Raw genomic sequence first — 24,043 nt, 5'->3', positions numbered from 1 at the left:
TAGGAATATTTGTTGAGAAGACAGTGACCCAGGTGCTAAACTCTTCAATAAATGGGGGTAAAGGAGGGCAGTAGCCTAAAGGTCAGGAGATGGGACTGCTGTACAAACTTAAAGAGGAGAAGAACCATTCAATTATGACCAGTCACTGATATCAGAATGAGGAGCTTGAAGCCAGATTTATACTAGTTAAAGGAAATAATGTGGCATTCTTTACATAGAGGGAGGGGGAGGAAAACCATTGTGGAAGAAACCATATGTACATGTCTGTAAATATGTATACACATATATGTGTATGCTATCATTTATATAAAATTGTGTAAGTGTGAATGTGTGTATGTGTGTCTGTAAGCATAAAATTATGTCTGGAAGAGAGTTCACCAAAATATTGATAGCGGCTACCACTGGGTGGTAGGATTTTGGGTAATCTTTACCTTTTTTATAGTGCTCTTTTGAAATGCCTGAATATTCTTTCAAAATATGTATCATCTTTGAATTTAGGAAGATGCAAAGTTACTTATCATTTTGGGAGAAAATTTTTTTTTTTTTTTTTTTTTTTTGGGAGAAAATTTTAATGGATTGTTCTGAAGTGGCTCTGGTCCTTGCCTTATCTTCAATTTAACTACATGTATAATGAGCAGGAAAATAGAAATAAGGAGCAGATGGGAAGTGACTTAGTCTTCTTGTACCATGGGATTATTAGATTTAAGCAGGTGGGTGAAAATTTGTTGTAGGAAGACATCTGAATCACATCTAGGCACAAACCTAGAGGCAGAGGCTCACCCCACTTCCTGAAATCAGAAAATAAACCAACTTTCAAGTTTTTGCTTCCATCAGAAAAAAATGATAATGTTGGAATGTATTGAATAGCAAAAACTAAACATCACAATATTATATGAGATAACGTAAGCCAAGCACCGCTACCAAAAAGAGAGCCACAAGAATTTTGTTCTCTTTCTTTAGAAAATGTCATGTTTACTTTGTTGCAGTTGTTACAAACCACTAATCTGAGTAAATATCAGAGCTTGTACTACTTATTGTCAGAGTTATTAGATTGTGATTTATGGGCCCAAAAGGGATATATACTCTTTCAACTTCTGGAATATAGCACTTAACTTTTATCACACTGAAAGATGATTTTTCCTTAAATTACTTGGAAAAATTTCTTCAGTTGCTTGCTAATACATTTAAAAATTTTTGATCTTTTAAAAAATAATAAAGACAGAACATTATTAAATTATATGTATAAAACAGTTAGCATACATACTCTCCTGTGAGTGCCACTACAGGATGACAAACTCAGAATAGAAATGTACATACTCTTCCATCTGTGTAATGAATATTGACCACCAGTTTTGTTTTTGGCATTGAGTTGGGAACTGGGAATAGCATGGTGATAAGACAGCAATCATTGTCTTAAAAGATGAGTCTAATGGAGATCAGACAAGTCAGTAGGCAGTTACACACAGTGGCATCTGCTTTACCTGGGAATGTGCAGGGTGCTCGTGCGAGCACACAGGAGGGGCTCCTACCCCATTCTTCAAGAGTAAGGGAAGGTATCTTGAAAAAGTTCAATAGAATTTCTTTTATTCATGGTCTTAATACAAAATTTAAATCTCCTTTAATTATATTTTTCAAAAGACCTCTAACTTTTGCCTTCGCTGGCACTATTTGAAATAAGTTACTGCAGGATTATGCCACTTAAGTAGGATATGATGGGTGGCACTTATTATACCCACTGTGACTTGGATGGACACCTTGATGAAGCTCTATATGTGATATCTAGAGAATATGTAGGAATCAGGACAAAGGAGTATGGGCAGGGGACAAGGACAAAAGATAGGATAACAGGAGTAATAGTGACATTTGTCACCAGGCAGCATTTTAAAATGGTGTTTCTCTTTGAATAGACAGTACACTTCCATAAAAATGTGAGTAAACAGGAAAATCTTTCTTTGAGATCCTACCTTTTAAAGCCATTTGTATCTACTGTCTACACATCTTGAGTCCAAATTTCCCTCACTAACTGCTCCAACCCCTTATCTGTGACAGTGTTCTCTGTGATGTGGTGGCCTCTGCAGCTTGTACCCCAAGACCATGACCCTTGCTGGCCATAGTTGATTGGATTATGGAAAGACTATGCGTGGTCAATCAGATTCCTTGAGAATTTGGAATTGTGACTTGGAAGTAATTGTTGGACTCCATTTGGCACTTAAACAAGAAAGTGAGATAAAGCAGGAAAAACAAACAACAACTCCACCCCCCCACCCCGCCAGCCTCAACAAACAGGTGCAGAGAATGAAAAACATGAGACCAAGTGATGAGAAGTAGAGATAGAGAAGGAGGGGGAGAGTAGGGAAGAGCACCAAAGGTCTTTGTTTTAATGCCTCATGAAGTCTGTATTTCCTGCCCTTTGGTTCCATGAACCAAATATAATTCCTTATAGTTAATCCCCTTTTACGTAGACTAGTCAGAACAGGTTTCTGTTTCTTTGTCAAATTCTTCCTAAGGTAGCAACAGAGTAAAAGACATGGATAAAGTGTCTCTTTTACCTCAAGAAAAATACTTGTGTGCTATCAGGTGTAGAGATAGAGGAGGGGGCAGTGTATACTAGAGATATCCTGAGCCCCCACTGGACCTTTAGGTGTTGCTTCATGACTGTCATTTGCGTGTGTGTGTGGGATTCATTTGCTTAACAGCCCCTCCTGTTCCTTATGTGCCCCCTTAACGCTTCCTTTTGGCATTTACCTCTTCTGCCAACTGCCTCAGTTTCCCCTGTTTCCCCATTTTCTACATGCCAGGGAAATAGGAAAAATGTTTGATTATGCTGAACTTTTCATAATAGACCACAGGCATGCGGATAGGCTGCCATAAATGGTTTCTAGTCAGTTTCCTCTTCTGTACCATTGAAATACCGTCTACTCTTCAGAATTGCTATGAGGGTAAGGAAGGTAAAGTTAAGTGCCTAGTACCACACTTAGTAAATTTCTATCTATAACATTTTAAATGCTTTATTTAGAAATAATTTCAAACTTAAGATTGCAAGAATAATGCAAATAATGCTTGCATACCCATTACCTATTTTTTAAAACATTTTGCTTCATTGATTTGTTTATACCTTTCTGTAATTTTGTTATGAATCATTTGAGAATAATTTGCATACATTAGTTACATATCCCTAAATACTTCAGTGTGTATTTCCTTAGAATATACCCTTACATAAACACAGTACTTATAGACTTAAGTAAATCAACATTGATACAATACTGTTTTCTAATCTACCATCCATATTCTAATGCTTATTTATTGCTTAAGATCTTAAAGACAGATACTCAAACAGGAAAGAAAAATGACTGGTAAATGCTCATCTGGGCCATACGGACTGTTCAGAGTTGTTTACTTTGCCTTAACTAGTAAAGCACATGTCATGAAATCATTTCTCAGAATTAAATATTATTTTAACCTAAGGGTTTCCAGCTCTATTTTTACATTGTTACCTACTCTTTAATTTATAGCATTTCACTGATTCAGTTTATAGTTTCTTTTTTGAAGTTTTAATTTTTTTAACATGTCTATTTGTCAAAATTAGCCATTTTTCCTGATTGCAAATGAGGCAAAACCAAACAAAGAATAAACAATTTTGTGACTTATAACATATTAACTATATTAAATTTAACTTTACAGATTATAGACATTTTGCATTAGGTCAAAATTCTGATCTTTTGGACAAAATTTGACCATTATTATGGGAAAATGTATATCAGGTATATATTAGAAAAATAAGACTTTTTCAATGCAAAATGAATAAAAGAGACTACAAAACAAACAGGTTACACTAATCTCAAATAAGTGCAGAATTATACTTAATGCTAGGTTAAGAACTTTCCCCATTTCCTGTATTAAAATACCTGAGGGCACTAATATTCCATATCTTAGTGCCTATAGCACTGAGTCCATCAATAAAACTTGATTGTCTTCTGTATCAACGTAATTTTTTCTAATTTTTTCTTGTGTATAAATCTTACTACTCTACCCAAGTCTGTAAACAGAAAACCAAGAATTTTTTATATTTTTCTTTAGAGTGCAGTGCACAAGGTAAGTATTCAATCGCACCAATTAAATGTTGTTTGCCGGAAAGAGAAATGGATACCTGTTGCAACATATTAATACAGACAAACCTGCTTAGTGAGTCCTGAGTCCCCTACTTAGCTGGCTGTGTGGCCTTGAGTAAGTCATAACTTTGCTAAGTTTCAGTTTTCTCATCTGTAAAATGGGGTTAATATTAGTTATTGCCTCATAAAGGCAGTGTGAGATTGGTATAAAAGCTTTGCAAATAAAACAAGCCTTGTGAGATAGGTCTAGTTTGGCCAATATTTCCATTCTAAATTTCAGTACTCAGCATATTAACTTAATGTGCTTTTAGGTTAACTTTTATACCAATAGTTGCATATATCTCATCATTTACAAGTAGCTCAACTAAAAAAGTCTGAGTCACCCATAAATATGGCAAAGTGAAATAAAGCCACCTCTGAAGCACCCAAAATCCCAAGCAGGGCCTCACCTGAGTTTGTCAGGATTTTAGAAGTAAATTATGAACCACCACAGGGTACAGGGATCTCAAACTGGCTGGTGTGAAAGTCATCAATTCTGTGACAGAAATGGAGTCCCAGTGCTCTAAATCACATACAAATAATTTGGGGATTTTTTTTTTTTTTTTAATGTAGACTCTAATTCAGTAGGTCTGGAGTGAATGCTCCAGAGATTTTGCATTTATAAAATATGTTTAGTGCAATGTTTTGATGCTTTCACTCTAAAAACCAATGATAAACATACTGAAACTGTTTATAAAAGTTCAAGGTGTATAGAAAAAAAGAGCCATATTCGCAAAATTATTTATTTACATTTTAAGCTCATGGTAAAATCTTTATAGGATAGAATGGCTAAGATGAAATATACAAAGTCGATATAAACACATAAGCATTAATCTTTATATGAAAAGAATCCTAGTGATGGCTATTGATGAACTCGGGTTTTCCTTTATAAAACCAATGTTCCCTTCAATCATGCTGTGATAATGTCTTCCAATAAGAATAGATTTAATGTATATCATTCAAAAAAAGCTGAGAAACAAAAAGCTAACTTGGATTTATTATTAAACCACTATCCATATGTCATAAAACCAAAACTGTTTTACAGGGCTGAGATGTTCAAATAGGTCCGAACATGATATAGTGAATAAGTTTTAAATAAGGAATGCTTTGGTTATTAGGTTTTGACTTAGTCTTGGCAATACTTGTATAATTTATATCATTCTAGTGAGTCATTAGGTAATCCGTTCAAAACAAGACTTGCTTAATGCTATCACGAAGCACTTAGCCTTGCCTTGAGTCAGACTACCTTTAAGATGCTGACAATAGCAACACATTTCTCTTTTCCTTTACTCAGAAAAAAAGAAATCACAAAAATAAAAAATTCATTTTCACACGTTAAAGTCCACCATAAAGTCTTATTCATTCTTAAAAAAACAAAAGTTCCTCATCATAATACCTGCCCTGGGTATTGGTACATTATCGAAATACTAGACCTGTAAGAACTCCTCATAAACCTTGAAAGCCTATGACTGTGATCTACTTATGTTTAAGGTTAAATATATAAACAATGCATTTGAAGCTTCTGGGAAGAATTCACATTTAAAATAGTTTTTAAAAATCTGGGTTTATTAAGTTTTAGAAAAATAAATACTGTGATTGGTTCTACCCCTCTCTTCTACTTCTCTCCCTTCACAAATTTGAACTTAATAGCTCAGGCTTCTAAAAAGCAGAAGAAAGCAAAATAGAACAATGTAGGTTTTATTATCCACACTTTCCTTTTCTAAGGGTAACATTATCACAAAGGCAAACTTGATTCTCTTTCCTTGAAATGAAGATCCTATCTCCTAAGACTAATTTAAATAACTGTTCTTAAGAAATCAAGAGAATTTAACAACCAGTACTTTTAATAAATGAGGAGTTAAATGCCTATAAGATATATAAGGTGACTGTAAAGAGTTCTATTATAAAGTCTGAAAGCAAAATCTAAACATTTAATAGTTTACATTTAATCTCTTTAAAAGGCCTTTTAAAAGCTGTAAGCTATATTATAAATTGCCAGTTAAATTCCCACTCTAGTCTGCAAAAATAATCTGCTGCACAAATATATAATTTAAGGTAACTATATATTTCTTGTATTGATCTTTTTTCCAATTTTATGAGTGCAGTGAAGCAAGAAGTAAGCACCGAGGTGTTAGTTAAATTAACTTTCATTTGAGCAGCATTTTGATTTTAGATAAAGGGATTCTAAATGTAGTCTAAAATTTTCCAGAAGTCATATTTACATTCATTGTACAACACTTTATATACACATACAGATTTATAAGAAACAAATTAACCTATACTTTTCATAATGTAAAAAATAAAGATAAAAAATACAACATATGTGATCATATGGTAAGCCATCTATTTGAGAAATATGCTTGGTGTTCAGTTCTGATGGCAAAAACCTTGAATAACTTAAAGCATATCACATAAATACACCACAGGTGCTTAGTTTATTTATGACCTTAACCTAGGCCTATCCACAGTTTTAAGTGTTAAAGTCAATGCCATACAAGTAGTTGAGTTTACTAGTAATGTTTACACTGGAGAAAAATGATTAGGGGAGGCATGACAGCAGATATCAAATGTTTTGAAGTATAATTATAGGGAAGGATTAAAATTAATTCTTTTCCAAGGGAAAATCAGGAATTTCTGATAATAGAGCTGTTCAAAAGTGAAAAGGTCTGCTTCTGAAGCGTGAACTCCCAGTCCCACAAATGACCTTTCCTTGTCAGGTCATTTGTAGCAAGGACTCCTGTGTTGGCAGGTAGGACTAATAGTATATGGTTAGGCCCAAGGAACTCTAAAGTTCCTTAATGCAAATTATTTTGTTGATATTGAGTTTCTGATGTGGCTTCTTAAGCAGTTTGCTTCATCTTTTGTTCCTGCCCATAAGGCAGTGTTTGATTTTGCTGTGATACCTCTTATAAATTGATGGGCTTGGCTTTCCTGGAATATATCAAAGTGAATTTTTCTGATCTAATTACTCTTCCACAAAAACAAATAGGTGGCTGTGATGAGCTCTGTTTGTGTCCCACACATAGTAAGTTCTTTACCAACCAACTCCTGGCTGAAGTAGGCTAGAAGCAGAAATTTTACCTGGGGAAAAAAGTTATTCAAAATGTTTACTGTTCTATAATGTTCTAGTCTTGAGACTGAATGGAAAAATCCTATTTGGCACTCCTTTACCTCAGATGGCATGCGAATGCTTATCACAATAAGAAATTCTTATGATCAGATTTGAGGTGCAGAGAAATAGGAAGCATGGAAATTTTGACCTATATTATACAAACAAGCAAACAATAACTCTTCCATATGTTAGAAGAGGTTTTTAACTCTAAAATCAAGGCCTTTTTCCAGAAAATGAAATTCACTAAAAATGTAGAAATAAAAATCCCACTATGGCTCTAAATATAGGACAAATAAATAAGGTCACATGGTTTATACATTTCAAATTCTTAAAGAGGCCCTACAGTATTTCAGGAAGACATCTTAAAGTATTGTTCCCTGAGTTCTTGAGGCAACCCCAAATATAAGTTCATGAAATCCAAGACTTTAGAGAGAGAAAAACCCACATGGTTTGCTTCTCTCTCTTCTAGGAGTAGCTGTTTACTCCAAAGCAGTTTGTTCAGTGCTTACCCTATAGTTCAAATGCTTTAAGAATGTGGCTTTATCCATTTCTTAGAAGACAAGCTCCCAAATGAAACTTCTAAGAAGGAAAAAAAAAAGAAAAAGACTGTTTAAAGAAGGTAAAGTTTTAACATTAGTTAACAGTGCAGTTGAGTAAATGAGTTTTATATCTGTAATACATAAAGAGTGGTAATACTGTCATAGGTGTTAGAAGGTAGAGTTCTATGGACTCTGGCATTTCTGACCTCAGTGGTTATTAAGACCAGCTTCTCTTACCAAACAAAGTCTAACAATTAATTCAAAAAAACCAGAACTATTAGAAACGGAATGACTTTTTCATATGTAAATGTATGAGAAGACATACATTTGGTTATAAAATAAAGATCAAAACAGCCAGCTAATAATTTCTCAACTTTTAAATATCTGCAATTTACATATAAACTTATACATAATAGTAATTTTCAAAAACTCATTCAAAACTGGGGTTTTAAGATTCTTGAGTTGTTTTCATATCACCTTCTTGGTGGCTATTAGAATATTTTTAAAAATTCGAAGCTTGGGAATAATTCAAACAGTGAAATATGTATTTGTTTGCAACTTCCATTACAGTCTATTTAGAAAAACTAATTACAATGAACGGAGATTTTAATTCTGTTGCTGGAAGTTTTACGTTAGGCTTAACTTTAAGCGATTAAAGTTTAAAAAAAAAAAACCAACAAAAACCCACAAAAAACAACGATTGAGAGAACATACTGAAATGCTCCATCCATTTCAGTAAAGTGCACAACTATGAGTGTTTATCCTTTGGCTTGGCTATGACCTTAAGGGAGGTGTAGAAGTCAGTGGTGCTGGTGTCAGATTCCTGACTATATTACTGAGGCTGGCAATCTTCTCCTCTAGGAGGTAATTTTTCTTCTCTGCTGTTTTTTGTCGCTGTTCAGTTATTTCCAGAGCTTTCAACAACTGGGCATTTTCCACATACAAATCCTTCACCATCTCATCTGCTTTAGTATTCTTGCAGAGCTAGAAACAGAACCAGAAACATCTTGACTCCATTTCTGTAATTCTTTTAAATTTAAGGTCTGACATAGGACAGTTGTTTATAAAGGCAAATGGCTTCTATCAATTATATTATTTCATTTTACAATACAGCTTTAACATCAGACCTGGCACCAGGGATACAAGTAGAGCAAATCCACTTATTCCAGGCTGTTTCTTTGCATAATATGTTTGTAGAAGTCACTAATAAAAAGAACAAATTGATATTTGAGGGCTCAAAAATGAAGGTATTTTTCAACCTAATAAATTAGGTATTATTTCTTTATTCATTCTCTAAAAATATCAAAATACTTTTATAACTTAAATTTCTGAGGGTGTGAACTGTGTTTAACTGTTATTAACAATAGGTGCCTGAGTTTCCCATTCATAACCACATACAACCTACTAATTGTTATAATACATGAGCCAAATTTTAAAATAAAGAGATAAGATTTGGCAGTTACTTTTCCTTAACTCTTCCTCTGTATAAAACCTTGTCTAGAAGAGATATTCTAATCTTTATGGTTAGAATATATAGTCTTGGTTAGGGTGGGAAAACTTGTCAGCAGCCTTAGGATAATTTTATTATTGCTCCTGTTAGTTAATATCTTATAATCTCCTTTCCCTCATTATACCTTTAACTCCTCATTTTACACCCAGTTTCAGGCAGGGCATCTACAAGTATCAAGGTTTAAGGGAATAAAGAAAACTAAGGAGTGGCTAATTAATTTAAATAATAGCATTTCAAAGGGCAATGATAAAGACTATCACACTGAAGCCCAGAACCTAAGTGACTGGCAAGTTTAACATAATACTAACATATTTTCTATCGAACTGTTTTTATACAACCTTTCCTCCTTTCCTGCCATTAAAAAACACCTTGATGACTCTTATCTACTATAGAATGAAATTCAAACTCTGTGGCTTAGCACTAAGACCCTCTACTGTCTGCTCTTCCCTATCTCTCATTTCTTTTTCTTCTCCCAGGACAGGATGAACGGTTAATGCCAGTGTTTGTAGATGACCACACCCCATGTTACCCATTTTCTTTATTTTTGAAACTGCTATCTGGCCAAATGCTTAGTACTGTGAACTACACTAGTAGCTGTAGTAAGTGAACTACACTCCATATAGGCAGGATTTTGTTTTGTTCATTGCTGTATTTCTAGTGCTTAGAACAGAACCTGGCATGTAGTAACTATGTGTTGAATAAATGATTAAAGGATTGAATCAATAAATGTAAATACAGGACTTTCTCTTTCTCTCCATTCTGTGTATTAAGATATAGGGCTAAGGAAAGTTCCTGTCTACCTCTGCATTAAGACTTTCCCTTGGAATTATTCTTCTTGGATTTTATATATCTGAAAAACCAGGTTGGGCAATTTCCACCTTCCCACTCCCGCCACAGTTTGTCTCAATCTCAGATTCCAGAGAAGTTATAAAACTTTCCTAGAAAGTAGTCCTTCTTGTATGTCTCTTCAGTGGATGCACAAATAATTTCTAAGCACTGAGGCCACACCTGCCACCAGCAGGAAAAAAGGATCAGGCTACTTAGTGGTCCTGAATTCAAGAGTCCAGATTCTAATTCAAAACACAACCTTTTGGGGTCTGGTTATAGCCATAAGGTTGTTTTTGAAGCTGTCATAGCTGTTGCAAACAGGAAAGCTAAAGTTACACTTATTATCCCCCAATTTTTTACCAATATAAAATTTCTTTTTATTTAAATAGGAATATTTCCTCTCTGGGGAAAAAAAAATCTATAAAAATTCAATTTGAATTGAACCTCATTAGAAATGCTTTAGGTCCATGAGAGTCACTGCTAGCAAATATACATTTTTTAAATTGTAGACAAACATATGACTCAAAAGAACTTTGGAAAAAAACAATGTAGAATACAGAATTCATATTTTTGAAGTGGTATGAGAAAGAGTGACTCCTAAATTCTTCTAAACATTTATAATAGAATTTGCTTTTATTAGACAACAAAAGTTAACAAGTTAATAGCAATAGAGGAATGTAAAACTGGAGTTAAAGTTGAATGTGAGGTGGGTGGGTAGAGATGACCTGGGAGGCTCACTTGTTCTTTGAGCTGATTCACTTTCTCCTGAAGAAGCCTTTTCACCAGTTTCAATTTTTGTTCAACTTCCATCATTCGCTCCTCCATGACAGTTACCAGGTGTTCCTGGTTTCCCTGAAGGAAAGAAAAAAAATTGTATTATCATTTGAAAATCATGCCACACAAAAGCACTAATAGTTAATTTTCCCCATAAAATGCCTAGAGAAAGGACAGCAAATGTTTGCCTTTGAACAGGAAGGGTGGATTTCTGATGAAATGGGAGCTCTGAACACTGCATGGGTTGCACATGTTAGAAAAGTAACCCTATTAGAGAAAGAATCAAAGACAAAAAAAGAATCTTACCTGTGTTACCATCTTCCCCTGAGATAAAGCAAAATTCTTAAAACCCATAATTTAAGATCTGTGTGTACTTATTATAGTAAAATAGGTATCCAAAGTAAATTAAAAGATGGTTCTCAACCTTTCATCTGTGATTTGGGTCTTTGCAATACTGTGGGCCTCTCAACAACAAAATAATCAAAAACTGAGTTTATTCAGGATCACCTAACATTTCCAATTAGCTTGCAATATGTGTCTGTTTTCCTTTGAAATGGCTGTTTACTGTCAGGGTGTTTGTTAGTGTTTCTAATAGCCTCTTCCTGCTAGTTATTCTGGTTACTGGTTTCCTAATTTGACTTGTCAATGTGAAGCACATATCTGAATTGGAGGATGGGTTTATCATTAGAACAGATTGAAAATTGAAAATCTCCCCATAAAAAACTCCTAGACAAAACAATAGGGCAGAAAAAGGACTGCTTTTTCAAAACCCACACAACTCCTTAATCCATCACTCTTGTATGAGGAGAGAAGGAGAAGCCTTCTCTCCTCATACAAGAGTGATGGATTAAGGAGTGTGTGGGTTTTGGAGCGCAGAGGGACCTGGAACAAGATTTAGAGTGCAACTGATGGCCCTTTCTCCCAGTCCACCAAAATTTCCACATAAAGAATTTCAGATTTTAAAAGGTTCTTCAAATGTTTAAGCAAGACTCAGGTATTAGTGGCTGATGGCATAACCTGTCCTTAAAAATATTCCCCAAAAGGTGTCCTTTAAAAAGCACAAAAAGAATGACCAAATGTGACTTGAAAGCCAACATTTGTTTGGATATTAAATAATAGCATTTATTCAAGCATAAAAGAAACAACTACGCCATGAGACTAATTTGAAGAGAAAAATTGTAGTAGGCAAAAGACTAATGCAGACATTTCAAGAAACCAGGTCTTAAGAACATCTAAAATCCTATATTTTAAAAGTTAGTTATAATGGCTTTTTAAAGTTCAAACATAAATGGAAAATGCCAGATTTCCACTTGCCTTAAAAGAAAAAAAAAATCCCCAGATAATTAATTCAAAGAACACGGGGCATGGCAAAAGAGTGGGGAAACAGGAAAAACAAAAGCAGTCATATATTTAAAATTTATTTTATTTCATCAAAAATTTCCTTTTTCCTGTCCAAAAAGTATTATACATCTTATATAAAACAGTATAAATAACCCTGATTTTCTTCAAATTTCACATATAAAAGTAGTACCTTTTGTTAAAAATAGTTACAACATATGGAATGAGAAAATATGTAGAATACATCCTTTCAAGAATCTCAAGTCCACACTCTTTAAATCGTATAAATAATTATGTATAACAAGCTGAAATTTGTGAATTTGATTCACAAAATCTGTCATTTCTACATAAATAGGAAACATAATACTGCAAAGGCTTAACAACAACAATAATAATAATAATAAACTTAAAAGAGCACTTGATTCCAAAACATTTCTCAGCTTATGTCTCTGTTTGTGTGGTGTGTGTGGGTGTGTGCATTTGAGTATCTGCCATGGTAAGAAATGCCATCAATAACAGCCCAGTGTTCACAGGTGCCCAATCCTTCTGTAGGAATCTGCATGCACTGCTCGCTGCTCCGGTAGCAAGGCCTAGAGAAAGAAGGCAAGTGGTACACTTCACCCTGATGTCAAGATTATGTTTTTAGGGGGAGTCTAAATTCACACATTTATAATGCAAACAATTTTTAAAAGCAAACATCAATACTACATACGCAAGCGAAGCAACACAAGGCAGAAGAAATCACATCACTCCACACACAGAGACAACGTGCAGATTCTAATAGCATTCTGTATTCTTAAAATTAGTGTCAGCTGAGTTACCAGAAACAGGAGAGCCTGCAATGGCATTCTAGTGAGAACAATAAGCAGTCCACCCTGCCATCTGGAGGAATTCATTTTTTTTTTTTTTAAGTGCAAAAGTCTTAACAAATTTTGTCTATATAATCCTCAAATAATTGAAGTAAAAGGATTAAACATTGATGGGTGGGTTGGGAAGAGCATGTTTTGAAAATAGTGTATATGAGAGAGCAATGAGTAGGATCTTAGTCTAATCATTTGGTTTAAAATGTCCATTAAAAACTGAGGTCAAGTTTTATAATTCATTTCTATAATGAAGAGTTGAAGCATCTGTCCAACACCCACCATCACAATTTTAATTCTGGAATTAAATTTTAGTATTTGGAAATTGAATGTAGGAAGCTTCCAAAAACATGGATTTTAAGCCTTTGTTAGAAAGAATAGATGACAGAAGTACATCATGCAAAAGCATAGATATATACTAGTAGGAGAAGAAAACCAAGTTGCTCCAATGTATAATTATGGTGCTAATGTGACTTTGCAAAGCCACGGTGAGGGGATTACAGAAAGAGAGGTGGGAAATTCCTTGTCAAACGTCAACTGAAAAGCAAGGTATTTGAAAACAGAAGAAGAGCATCCAAACTAGAACAAACTAATTTAGAATTCTACAAACTAAGGAGTATTTTTAATTTTATTCCTAATTATGAATAAATGGGCAAGACCAAAGAGTCAAGAGACTTCTGAAAGAGGAGAATCATGAGTGAAGCACTAAAGAGAAATAACTATTTGAAAACCTAGGTAATGTAAGATTGTGTCTGGTAGTGAGCTGGGATAATGCTAATTCAAAGGGAAGGGGAAGAAGATCTTTATTTTCTTAAAAATAGAGTTTTTCAAACTAGATCATTAAAAAAATAAGTGAACTATGTCAACTAAAAAAGCCACTGATGACATATTCTACTTTATTAGTTGCGAAAAGTCCCCATTTGTGAATTCCATGGAACTCAGCAGGCTATACTCCTCTGGTACAAGAAAACCCAGGAAGCTTTGTTAGTAATACATATCCTAGAGTTGCACTTGAATTCTGTAATATCTTTGGCATTAGACAAGAATGTTAGGTCAATTGTGCAATATGCTCAAGTGATCCTGAGACTTCATCATCGATTACAAATGTGCAAAGGAGACCCAGAACACTTAATTACCTAGCTTAGAAGCTGAGAGCTCAAAAGCAGCACTGCAAAAACCAAACCCAAACATCACTGCAGTTCTGTGGATTTGTAATTCAGGTAAGGTGTAACTGTCTGACAAAAGATTTAGGTTCTTCATCCCCACATGTGAACTGGTATAACTTTCAATAAGCAGGTAAAATTAAATTAGGTGATCTGAGTTTACTATTAGAAAAAGATCCTCATACCTGTGGTGTGTTGATTTCAGAAGTCCTGTTTTCAAGTTCCTCCTGCAGGCACTGGTTTATCCTTTCTGGCTGTAGCAGCTGGTATTGAAGCTGCAGAAATTGCTCCCTGGGAACCATTGGACAGGCTTGCTGCTGGAGCAGCTGCAGATCCCAAGCATGAGGGGATGGGCTAAGCATCACAGTGGACCTCAGGTGCTGCATCTAGAGGATAAGGGCAAAGCCCTGGTCAGCTGCAGTGCCTTCAATCAGAGAGTTGCCCTTGAAAGTGGCAAGCAGAGAGTAATGGAGTCTATGAATTCATTAATGGCCTCTCAGACTCACTGGTAACTTGAAAACAAGCAGCACATTATCCTGAGTAAGAATAAAGAATCATTTTGCTTAGGAGATAATACATTTAATGAATAATCAGGCCTTAAAAGTTTTAGACTTAAACTGTACTTCCTCATTCTTAAGTGACTATAAGACATGAGGTATATGATGTACATATGTCTGAATTCTCCTTTTTTCTTCTTACACTAGAACATTTAATTATCCCTCTTTAAAAAAAAACAAACAGGGTTGGAATAGGCAAAGGGGAGAAAGAGGTTATGCTTTAGAGTTTTGCCACTTACCATTCATAAAGATTCTTAAGAGCGAATGTTCAATGACTACATTTTTTCCAAGTTAGCAGTTTGTTTTGAACACTCTCATCTTGCATCTCAAATTATTTTAACCTATCTTAGTTTATCAGACAGGAAATTCTGGGGCATAAGGTGATACCCCAGAACATCTGGGAATTGAAGTACATGGAATGAAAGTATTTATTCAAGACAATGAGGAAATGGTATGTGTATCTCATGCCAATCAAAGTTGGGGCGAGGGAAAGGAGAAGGCACTGCATTTGGCTAGTGAAGCATGCCACTTCACATCTGTCAACACATTCAGCAGACACAGAGCTCAATGGAAGACATGCAACAAATATGACCAAGTACTAAACTCAAGAAGAAGCACCCCCAGGCATGTGAGAAGGGGAAAAGGCCCTCTAAGACACGTCTATAATTAAATGTTATCATGAAACTTCAGAGCCACTATCCATTTCCTTAAATCTAAATTTCTGAGGTGGGGTGTTACCCATTTTGAAATATTTCTAGTTATAGATTTAGAAAACCCACCACTTTATTTTTAAGAATAAAGAATATGGAGAATTATGATCCCCTGATTTTATATCAGTGGGATGATTTTCTTCACACACGTCTTTAAATACTAAGGAAAATCCTGATGTAAATGTAAACAGATATATTCCAAAATTAAAGCAAAATGAAAATGAATATTGGCTCTTAAGTATTTATTAACTGTCATAGTAGTAGAAATGATTACATGAACAAGGAGTTTAATGAGATGTCTCCATGCCATGAAATTCATTGAAAGAATGTTCTACCTTCACACACTATCTCAGGCAGAGAACTGCACCCTTCTCTGCTAGTTCCAACCACAGAGTTCTAGGTACAGGTTAGCCACAGATAAAACAAAAACAAAAGAGAATTAAGGAGTTATAAAAAGAGGAAGAAAATATGAGTTATAAAGAGAAAGAACAGTACAAATTGGGTATATTATATACCTGACCACATGTGCTCTAGTCAGTAGGAACTTATAGAGAACCAACATTTACATTTCTCTGTATATAAATTTTACAGATATTAAAATGTCTCACAGCTCTAATTCTGCAGCCACTTCCTCATCTATTGCAATTTGGTTGGTTTACGAGCTTGCTACCTTTACCTCCACCCATCCCAATATAATAATTCAGAAGATTTCAAGTCCACTATGGAATGGACCTGATGTTAAATACCTTGCCATGTGGATATGCAGAATATAAACTATAAAACATTTTTGTTGTTCAAGTGTCTGAACTGTTGGCTAAGAGGTACACAACAGACTTTAAGAATTGCTGGGCTTCCCTGGTGGCACAGTGGTTGAGAATCTGCCTGCCAATGCAGGGGACACGGGTTCGAGCCCTGGTCTGGGAAGATCCCACATGCCGCAGAGCAACTAGGCCCGTGAGCCACAACTACTGAGCCTGCGCGTCTGGAGCCTGTGCTCCGCCAACAAGAGAGGCCGCGATAGTGAGAGGCCCGCGCACCGCGATGAAGAGTGGCCCCCGCTTGCCACAACTAGAGAAAGCCCTCACACAGAAATGAAGACCCAACACAGCCAATAAATAAATAAATAAATAAATAATAAAAGTGTTTAAAAAAAAAAAAAAAGAATTGCTAATAGTCTATAACCCTGCTTTTGAGTGATCAAAATGAATTGCTTATAGAACACTGCCTCATATAGTTGGAAAAAACCCTGGAGTGGGAGGCAGATTCTTCTATTTTCTTGTCTAGTGATTTGGGATCTTTAATTACCCTGGGGTAGGGCTATGTATTATATTACATCAGTGACTTTCAAACTGGCATATAGGGATGAGGAGAAACCCCTTCCCCCAAGGGGTTGCATACATCAGATTGAATCACCTAGAAAGCTTTCCCTAAATTCCTTGATCCCAAAGATTCTGATGTAGGAACATCTCCCTGCCTGCTTACTGCCTCTCCCCCAAACCCGATGAGAATCCATGCCAGAGTGAGAGGCATGCACCTATCCCTCAGGTCAGGTGGGCACAAAAAATGGTGTGAAAACCACTGTTCATCCTCAAATTTGGCCTAATCTATAGATACCATAACATAAATAAAAATCCAATTTACAGGGCTGGTGGGAAGGTGGAGTGGAGCGTTACTGGTGAATGGTTAGAGTTCCTGTTTGGGGTGATGAAAAAGTTTTGGAAGTAGTGGTGATGGTTGTAGAACATTGTGAAAGTAATTAATGCCACCGAATGCCACTTAACAAAATTTGTCATTTTAGCCATTTATATCTATCTATCTATACATATATACCTAGCACAATTTTTAAAATAATGTAATATATCCAAACCACTGAATTAGACACTTTAAATGGATGAATTGTATAGTGTGTGAATTACATTTAATAAAGCTGCTGAAGAATCGAATTTCTATGTCTATACAGAATTCATAGCTCAGTCTTATTTCTAATGAAACTTTAATTAGAATAGTGTATGAGATGTTCTTTTCAGTGTTCCAATTAAAAATTCATGCTTTTTCTTTTTCCAGCTCCAGTGCCAAGAACACTCAATTTCCCTCATCCATTAGCAAATATTTACTACTAGATCAGGGAGAAAAGTAATGAGGGGAAATTGCTTATGATGATTAATCATGTAAAGTAGGATTGGGAGAGAAGGGGGCTTCTGAGGCCAGAGAGAACGGTGGGAGAAGAACTGGCCTGTTGGCAGAGAATTTGGAGAGAATCTGACAGTGATTAAGTATACCCTGTTACTTTTCAATTAGGTACCAGACATGTCACGCTTAGCTTCAGATATCTAATTCATTAGAGTATATAATTATTTCATCAGAAAAGCATATCTACATCTAAACACAGCCCGCAGCCCAAGGTTTTAAACATGTTTATTATACGCTGTCAGAGAAATAAAAAATGGTTTGGATTTCACTCTTTATAGTTTTACTAATCTCCCTATTAGTGGATAAATCAGAGAACATAAAATTGACAGAAACCTTAGCGGTCATTTAAATGTCAATGTGCTATGTTTGCCCATATTTCATATCTAAAAACCGAGCATCTACTGAAACTTACCTTTGCATATATCCCAGCTTCATGAAAGAAAATATTTACATATCTCTCTTCCTTCCTATAATTCTGGCTTAAAAATATTTGTATACATAGTACTTTTTAAGAGCACAAAAAGACATTTTCTACCCATGGCCTCTATACCTTATATAAATTTTACAGATCATTAAATGTTGGATTAATTAATATTTTCATTACCCAAAGCAAAGTATCTCAATGAAGTTTTTACTTATTAAGGAGGATTTTACATAAGTTGTTTTACATCCTATGATTGTACTTGGTATTCAGAAAGCAATCTATTAGACTGGAAACTCAATGTCCAAGCTGACAGGTTTTACAAATCCACTTTTATATTTATCAGATGTACCTCTCCCAAGGCAGTGCTGAGTTACAAATATAGTAATGAACAACAGCAACACTTGAAAATTAAACCTCTAAATGCTAATGCTCTTAAATTCCCTGCATGCATTTCCCAACTGAACAGGTTGTTACAGAGCAATCACATCTATAAAACACTACACCGTGGGAGGTATCAGGAAACTGTTAAAACCACAGCAATGGCGAGAGAGCTCTGAGCCTCTTGGTCAGTACTGAACGGAGTCCCTGCCACTTGAATTTGTTGAGGTACAGGTCCTTGCATTTTAGGATAGTCAACATTATTCCTTCCTCTGTGAAGCAGTATATATTCCTATGGCTGTGTAATTAGCAAAAATCTCTATCAAACTTGGTAAGACAGACCAAAGAATCCAGCTTGGCAATGTACTTAGATTTTCACTGTTTTCATAATAGGAATTTAATGCTATGCTAGCCTCTCTCAACAAATGGCTCTTTCATGGATTAAAATATTCTTCATAGCTAAGGTCATTTGCTTAAAAACTTACCTCCATTAGCTGCTCATCCAGTTTTACTTGTTTCTTTTTCAGGCCTTCATTTTCCAAATGAATTGTTTCTAATTCTCGTTCAAGGGAATTCATCTGACTAACCTGTTAAAAAACAAAAAACTCCCTTAAAAACAAAAACAAAAACAAAACAGTTGAGTTGCTCTACTTTATTTTGACGAATTTATGCTAGTCACAAATCTCAACTCTTGGAAGAAAACTGAGTTCATTCATCAAGGGAAAACAACAAACAATATAATTCAGTGCACTGATTATATTTAGGTAGTCTAGTTTTAATCACCACTCCTCACATAGAACAGATTCCTAAGGCAGGTAGCTTTCAAACTTCAATGCCACTCACTGTAAGAAGCACATTTTCTCTTGCAGCCCAGTACAAACACCCATACCCACATGTGTGTGTGTGTGTGTGTATAAAAATATATATATGCGTAATCAGTTATAAGTATATATCACTAAGAGAAAACTTTCATGAAATTATCTTTACCATGAGCCATGCACTCTGATATTTTCTAGTATAGTTTAATAATTTAAAATGCTGGTATTTAACTAGATTGATTTCATGATCCTCTACTATGGCTCTGCAGTAGGGAAAAACATGTCTTAAGGCAAAGTTTAAAGGTTTAAAACTGAGAATACATAAACCTGATTTAACTCCTTTCTCAATTTTAAAGAAGAAATTTGAAGATTTTATGAGTATCCTTTTTTGGAATTCTCTTTATTACAGAATCTTATGAGAATCTAATGAGCTAGAGGACACTGGGATTCAGAATACTGCTAAGTAGAAAACATATGACACTATTCTAGAGTGCTGATTTTTGTTTCTATCAAAAAGAACTGAGGAGGGTAGCAAGAATTGTTAAATGGAATTAAGTGTAATCTTTCCAAGTACATTTAAATTCACTGTTATTTTAAAACCTATCATTAGACTTTTCCTTTGGTGAGCAGCTAGATGAAACCCAATGTCTTTCTGAAAAGTTTACTTGAATGTACCTAAACTTAAATGACATTTCAGCTTTAGAGCACAACCAGTCTCTTTACTGCCAATGGTCATAACTTTCACAAACTTAAAAAAATTTTTTTGAAATATTTATAACAAAAGGAAATGACTGTTCATCATTCTTTCCAGATTTTTAAACAAACCATAATTTTCAGAAGAGGAAGGTAATACAGGCATACCTTGTTTTATTGCACTTCGCTTTTACTGCGCTTCTCAGATACGGAGTTTTTTACAAACTGAAGCTCTGTGGTAACCCTGTGTCAAGCAAGTCTATTGGTGCCATTTTTCCAATAGCATTTGCTCACTTTGTGTCTCTGTGTCACATTTTCATAATTCTCACAATATTTCAAACTTTTTTATTATTACATTTGTTATGGTGATCTGTGATTTGTGATCTTCAATGTTACTACTATTTGCTGAAGATGATGGTTATTAGCATTTTTTAGCAATAAATATTTTTAAATTAAAATATGTACATTGTTTTTTTAGACATAATGCTATTGCACACTTAATAGACTACAGTATAGTGGAAACAATTGTATAGGCACTGGGAAACCAAAAAATTCGTGTGACTCACTTTATTGTGGTGGTCTGGAACTGAACCCAGAATATCTCCAAGGTGTGCCTGTAGTGAAAACTCTGAGTTTAGTTTAGAAAAAGAAAGGAAAACAAGTAACAACAAGAACTCCCACAGTAACACTGGCCTAGAACTCTAACTTCACGGAACCAAGAATAGAAAACAAACTGAGTCATGCTACAGAGGTTTAACCACGTAGTAGCCAGCCTCCAAGAGGGTCCCCAGTGATCCCTATCTTCTGGTATTCAAACCCTTGCCTTGTCCCCTCCCCACTATACCAGGATTAGTCTGGGTGACCAATAGAATAGAGCAGAAATGATGGTGTGTGACTTCTGGGATTAGCAAGTAAAACATACTACAGCTTCCATCGTGGTCTTTTGGGACCTCTCTCTCTCGTATCGCTCATTGCCACATCCTGAGAAAAGGCCCAGGTGGTGAGGAGCTGAGCCTCTGGCAATCAGCCAGCAAAGAACAGAAGCCTCCTCCTAACAGTTGTATGAATAAATCTGGAACGGATTCTCTAGTACCAGTGAAGCCTTCAGATAAATGCAGCCTCAGCTGGTATCTGGACTGCAGTCTCAGGAAAGACCCTACGCCAAAACCACTCAGTTAAGTTGCTTCCAAGTCCCTGACCCACAGACACTGAGACAATAAATGTTTGTTGTTTTAATTTATTACACAGCAATAGTGAACTAATACAGACCATATTAAGATGTTCCTAATATTCAGGCTATATATGTTTTACTAACTTATAGAAGCTTACGATACTAATGAAGATAATTAACCATCTTTATAAAAACTTTAATTGCTCCTTTTTAGCGATCACTCAATCAAAAAGAACTATGATACTGTTTTGACAAGATTACAAAAGCATAGATACAAGGAAGAACCAAAATATGCCATTGTAATCATTTCCTGGAAGCATGCAGGGGAAGAAACATACACTTAGGGATACATCATAGTCAGAACATAGCCACTTGGTATTAACTCTCAAAAACTCACCTTCCTATTAGTAGGAGATCGTTCCTTTTGAAACTGTTCACACTCTCTCTTTAAGCTCAACTTTTCCTGCTCTGTGGGCTTCACAGTACCTGATGAGTTTAGATGTTTTTGGAGCTTAGGAGGAAGAAGGTTGGATTCCAGTTGACGGACCTAACAAGCACCAGTATAAGAGGAAGAAATGCTAATATAACCACCCAGCCAGGAAAAACAAAAAGCGAACATAAGGAAAGTTTGTATTCAGTTCTTGGGTTTTGTTGTATTAAGAAAACTTTTTCCAGTCAAGTCTGCCAATTCTTGAAGCTTACTTTTTTGGATTTCAAAAGATCCTTTCTAGGTAAATCTATTTTTAGTCTGATGCAACACTGAGGATCAGAGAAGGACGAAGGGACTTCTGGCTCAGCCAAACAACTGGGAGTCAAGAGTGTGATGTGGCTGCCAAAAAAACACAGTCTGTAGGCACCTTTGCTCTGACATGAGCGTAACTTGTAGGAGTGAAGGGGGTGACAGTCCCACTGACTTTGTATTGGACTGTTCACACCTGAAACAATGCATTTACATCAGCTAAGTTCCACGAGGAGAGCGACCATGTTTAGTCTGCTCAACACTGCAACTTCCGTGATAGCAGAGTTTCTGGCACAGGGTAGGTGTTCTAAATGAATATCTGTGACTCCTAAGAGAGTTCCTCCTCAAAAGAGGTATTTAAGCATAGGTTAAACATAGTTGGTCAACTACTTAGCAGACGTAAAGAATTTAAACATCAGCTTAGTGATGAAAAAGATGATCTTTAAAGACCATTCTAGCCTTGAAATGCTGAGTCTTCAAAAAGGGGCACCTTTTCTCTTACAAGACGTTAGACCAACAAGAATTGAGTTTAGTTTTGCCACTTTTGTACTCCCAGTCTTGGCGGCTAGCCTATTTGAATGAGGAATATATGGTTAACGTAATTTCCATTCATAAAATCACAGATTTTAATATAGAACTGCTTATACAAAATGAAAAATATTATATAAACATAGCATGATAAAATTATATTGCAAGTAAATGATAAATTATACATTCTTAAAATAAGTCTGCCACACCAGAATACTCAAATCCATACCCTAGGATCACTGCAGTCGTATCAAACATTCATTTACAAGCATATGCCACCATGTACAACTTTTCAAGTTACCTTCTCCCGGGAGTGTATGAGTTCCGCTTTGGTGTTCTGTACCACGGTTTGGAGTCTCTCATTCTCTTGCCAAAGCAGCTGTTGTTCCTCATTCATCAGGTGATCCAACTTGTCCCAGGACAGCCTTTGCTGTTGGTTATGGAATCCTGATGGATGGGTGCCTATTTCTGGGGCCCAGTTCTTAAGAGAGAATTGTAGAGTTAAGCCTTAAAAACAAGCTGATTTCTTTTTTGAGCATCTTCTAATGAGAGTGAGCACATGTATACCTAGATATAAGTAAAACAATATTCCTGAGTTTTGATTTAAAAAAAAAGGTTTGGAAACTCTCTGTTTAAAATGGCCTTTGGCAAAATAGTCCCGTCAAATCTAATAGCAAAGATGATTGTAGGGCAAGTTCCAGTTCCATATAGGACCCAAGCGCATAGAGATTGGGGACCTTAAAAATTACCTCATTCTTATGAAGTTATGCTTTGAACCCAAATAACTATTCTTTTGGTTAACAGAGAACACAGAGAACTCTGAAATGCACTGCTAACTTGAAAGATTTCACATGCTAAACTCTACTTTCATTTTCACATATGAATCATATCCTTTTTTAGAATCCAAAGCACATATCATCCATATAATTGAGGCCTGAACTCAGGAATATGCTTTAAGCTACCACGGTGATTTTTTTGGATCCTGAAAAATGCTTTAAAAAAATTTTTTTTAAAGGTTAAAAAAAGGGTTAGGGTTAGGGTTTTTTCTTTTTCATGTTTTGCCTTTTAAGCCAAAACATGAAAAGGAAAAAAAAAAAAAGGTACAATCTCATTTTGAAAAAATTTTCAGCCCAGAAGTAATTTTTTAAAAATGGAAGCAACTATTATGTTTTTTAAAAAAACCACAGTTTAAATAAAAGTATCACCAAGAGATAAAGTAGCTGAATTTAGTACCTACTTTTATGGTAGGACAAAGTCTTAACATCTACCCAAGATTGACATACATACATTGTTCTTAATTTATTTGCACACAGATGAAACAGCATTGTGATATATTAAAATGAGACTTACTTTCTACAACATCAAAATGTTTTTGTTTTAATACTACAAAACAACTCAGCCATGGTCTTCTGACTTGCACAATTACCTTGTCACTATGGTTCCATTTACGTGAGGTTCAGAAACAAGCATCCCTAACCTATGGTGGCAGAAGGTAGAGAAGTGGTTCCCTTGGGGTTATCAACTGAAGGGGACACAAGAGAGCCTCCTGGGTGCTGGAAATGT

General features: G+C 35.4%; 1 protein-coding gene across 18 annotated transcripts in view; it reads right to left on the bottom strand.

Annotated features, from left to right (window-relative positions):
• Window positions 1-4,877: 4,877 nt before the first annotated feature.
• The window catches only part of NIN (ninein), a 106,469-nt gene continuing 87,303 nt past the window's right edge, over window positions 4,878-24,043 (bottom strand). For 9 of the 18 annotated variants that reach the window (XM_082451993.1, XM_082452005.1, XM_082451992.1 and 6 more), the window contains 8 exons: window positions 22,782-22,961; window positions 21,611-21,760; window positions 20,609-20,656; window positions 19,017-19,118; window positions 14,458-14,658; window positions 10,876-10,989; window positions 8,581-8,783; window positions 4,878-7,839 (listed from right to left, as the gene is read on the bottom strand). In XM_082451993.1, coding sequence (XP_082308119.1) covers window positions 7,812-7,839; window positions 8,581-8,783; window positions 10,876-10,989; window positions 14,458-14,658; window positions 19,017-19,118; window positions 20,609-20,656; window positions 21,611-21,760; window positions 22,782-22,961 — 1,026 coding nt within the window. In that variant the 3' untranslated portion in view covers window positions 4,878-7,811. Of the gene's footprint in view, window positions 8,784-10,875; window positions 10,990-12,316; window positions 12,840-14,457; window positions 14,659-19,016; window positions 19,119-20,608; window positions 20,657-21,610; window positions 21,761-21,781; window positions 22,523-22,781; window positions 22,962-22,998; window positions 23,958-24,043 lie in introns of those variants that run through there. The other 9 variants (XM_082452002.1, XM_082451995.1, XM_082452008.1 and 6 more) reach the window with 7 other exon arrangements.

Source organism: Balaenoptera physalus (assembly GCF_965194825.1).
Source record: "Balaenoptera physalus genome assembly, chromosome: 2".
In the NCBI taxonomy this organism is placed as follows: Eukaryota; Metazoa; Chordata; class Mammalia; order Artiodactyla; family Balaenopteridae; genus Balaenoptera; species Balaenoptera physalus.
This window is presented reverse-complemented; position numbering and strand designations above follow the sequence as displayed.